Here is a 3,122-nt window from a genome sequence, read left to right on the forward strand (position 1 = left end):
CCCAGCCAAACCACGCGCACTCTGTGGCCATTTGGGGACAGAAGACCCTCCACCACCTCCATCCTGAGCCCCAGCCAGATCCCCTGGAGCCCCCATGAGCCATCCCCAGCGCCCAGGACGAGGCCACCACAGTGCACGAGGACTTTTATTGGGTCTCGTATGTACAGTGCCGGGGTGGGGGTGTCGGTCAGGGTGGGGGGGACTCCCCACGCCCTGGCTCAGAGCAGGGGGTGCTTGCCCTGCTGCTGCTGCTGCTGCTGCTGCCGGTTTGCCAAGTGCATGAGCCTGAGGAGCAGATCTCCGGCCGAGCCATCCAGCACCGTCAGGTTCTTCTCCTCTGCCGCCTCCGGAGCGCCGTCGCTGCCCTCGTCCAGGCAGCCGGTGTCCATGGCGCACGTCTCTGCCGCAGGAAGAAAAACGTGGCGATGGAACAGGTTATTTGGGACCACCAGGGGGTTGTTTTCGGCCGGGGAAGGGGTTGGTGGCAGCCGGGGGGGCGGGTCCGCACAGCTTGCGCTCCAGTTTTGTCTTTCCCGTTAACTAGGGAGCGGGGCTGGATGTTCTGGCACGTCAGGGAGGCTGTGCCTGGCCAGGAAAAAACTCTTGGTGGGTCAGGAAGGAGCTCTGAGTCCAATCCTTTAGAATCAGGGAATGGTTTGGGTTGGAAGGGATCATAAAGCCCATCCCATTCCACCCCCTGCCATGGGCAGGGACACCTTCCACTATCCCAGGTTGCTCCAAGCCCTGTCCAACCTGGCCTTGGACACTTCCAGGGATCCAGGGGCAGCCACAGCTTCTCTGGGCACCCTGTGCCAGGGCCTCCCCACCCTCAGAGGGAACAATTCCTTCCTTACAGTCAGCCTGAACCCAACGATCCCCAAATTATCTCCGAATGGAGCCAACACCACTTCCACCCCATGCCTCGGTTGCCCCTCTCTGAGACTAAACCCCACCACCAGATGAGCGTTACCTGGAGAGTTCTGTGCCCCTTGCGCTCCCCCCATGCTCCCCAGCCACCCCAAACTCCCCGTCCCACCGTGACCCGCTTACCGGCGGTGCAGCAGATGCCGGGCGCGGCGCAGCGGCCCCCGGAGCCGCAGGGCTGCCCGCCGGCCTGGCAGGGGGAGGGCAGGTAATCCTCCTCGGCGCAGCGCCGCGTCTCCGCCGTGCCCAGGTAGCAGCCCAGCTCCGCGCCGCAGCAGATGCCGGGCCCGAAGCAGTTCCCTCTGTTGCCGGGGCCGCAGGGCATGCACTGCGGGAAGGAGCTGCCTCAGTGCCCGCACCCCAAAAACCCCTTCTTGCACCCCACAAGCCCTTCTTGCATACCCTTGTGTTAGGAACCCCAATGCACAAGCACCCCGATGTATGGAAAGCAGCTCCCCACCAGCCCCTCTTCCAGCCCTTGGAGGTGCCGCACTGCCACCAGCGCTGGCCGCCGCCACCAGCAATGGTGACCTTGTGCCCCAGTTTGGGGTGTCACCACTGCCCCCCATGACCTCCCTGTCCCCTCTCCATGCGCTGTCCTGTCCTGCTCTCCCCCCCCCCCCCCGCCCCCAGCCCAGCAGGACGCTCCGCTGTGGCCAAGCTTGAGCCTCTTCTCAAGGTGCCAACAGCACTTTGGAGTGGTCACTCCTCCACCACTGCCCCGTGGTGTGCCCTTGGGCGTGTCTCCCAGCCATCCCAAAAAACCCCACTGCTCCGGGGAGCGTGGCAAGGCCAGTGGTGCCCGCAGGTGACGGGAGCCTCTGCACCCCAGAGAGCCACTGCGTCCCTCCGAAAGCCCCATCCCGTGTCCCGAAGCGCCCGTCCCGTCCCGTACCTGTCGGAGAGCTGAGTCGGCCAGCGCCCGCTTCCCGCCCCGGGGGCAGTTCTGGATGTAGCAGGCGGAGGACAAGGCGAGGAGGCAGAGGAAGGAGAGGGGCAGCGAAAGCTCTGCCATGGTGCAGGGTGCCCGCGGCCGTGCCAAGGGAAGCTGCTCCAGCTGCGTCTGGCCCCGTGCTGAAAGAGCTGCTATTTATGCTGCCATCACCCCTTCCCAGGGGAGGAGGAGGAGGAAGAAGAGGGATGGGTTGGGTTTTTTTGTTGTTTTTCCTTTTTTTTTTTTTTTTTTATCCCTGTCTGTTTTTTTTCCCCCCAAATCGCATCCAAGCAAATCTGTAATTGAGATGATTCAGTGCGGCAGCACTCAGGGCTGGTGAATCCCACCCGTGGCTGCTCCGAGGGGCACGGGCCGGCCCTGGGATGCTTGGGAAGGGGTGCTGGATGGGGTGGGTTCAGGGAGAGGTGCTCCTTCGGAAGGTGCTGGTTTGTGGAGGAACGAGGCTTTGGGGACAGATGTTCGCTCAGGAAATGTGGTTTTGGGCAGGATGCGGATTTTGAGAGGGGTGCTGGTTTGGGGTGATGCTGGTTTGGGATGGATGTGGATTTTGGGAGAGGCGCTGGTTTCAGAGGGATGCTGGTCCGGGAGCAACGCTGATTTGGGGAGGGATAAGGGTTTGGAAGGTGCTGCTTTAGGGAGGGTTGTTTATTTGGAGGATGCTGGTTTGGGGTTGATGCTGGTTTGGAGGGATGCAGATTTTAGGAGGGGAGCAGTGCTGGTTTGGGAAGGGATGCTGGCCTGAAGGGATGCTGGTTTGGGAAGTGTTGTTTTTTTGGAGCATGCTGGTCCAGGAGGGATGCTGCTTTGGGGATGCTGCTTTGGGGAGGGATGCTGCTTTGCGGGATGCTGTTCTGACTGATGCTGCTCTGGGAGGGGTTGCTGGAGGGCAGTGACAGGGTCGGGGCTGGGAGAGAGCCCCGGCTGCACAAACACACCCCAAAACCAGGGGCGGGGCTGCAGCATCGGGGTGCAGGGCAGGACCCTGCCAGACCCTGTCCTCAAAGGGACCCGTCAGTGCCACCCACGGCTCTCCTGCCTCTTCCCCCTCTTCTCCAAGAAAGCAGAAGGCAGGGAAAGCTGTGGGAGAGGGGGAGACCAACAGAAAAGGCACCTTTGGGGCTGGCACAGACCCTCCTGCTGCAACCAGGGGTCCCCACTGCGCCGAGAGCCGGCACACCCGTGTCACCCATGGGCTGTCAAAAACACCCGTACAGGAAAAACGCCATCAACAACCCCTGCCCCA

The 3,122-nt window shown here is 62.4% G+C and overlaps 1 protein-coding gene across 1 annotated transcript; it reads right to left on the reverse strand.

The window, feature by feature from the left end:
* Positions 1-218: 218 nt before the first annotated feature.
* LOC309573451 (vasotocin-neurophysin VT-like) lies at positions 219-1,945 on the reverse strand (the record flags this gene model as incomplete). Its single annotated transcript, XM_082282432.1, has 3 exons — positions 1,820-1,945; positions 1,051-1,252; positions 219-400 (listed from the first exon to the last, which is right to left on the reverse strand). The coding sequence occupies exons 1-3, from the start codon at positions 1,937-1,939 to the stop codon at positions 219-221; spliced, it is 504 nt and encodes a 167-aa protein (XP_082138558.1). The 5' UTR covers positions 1,940-1,945.
* Positions 1,946-3,122: the final 1,177 nt, after the last annotated feature.

Source organism: Coloeus monedula (genome assembly GCF_965178545.1).
Source record: "Coloeus monedula genome assembly, chromosome: 5".
NCBI lineage: Eukaryota > Metazoa > Chordata > Aves > Passeriformes > Corvidae > Coloeus > Coloeus monedula.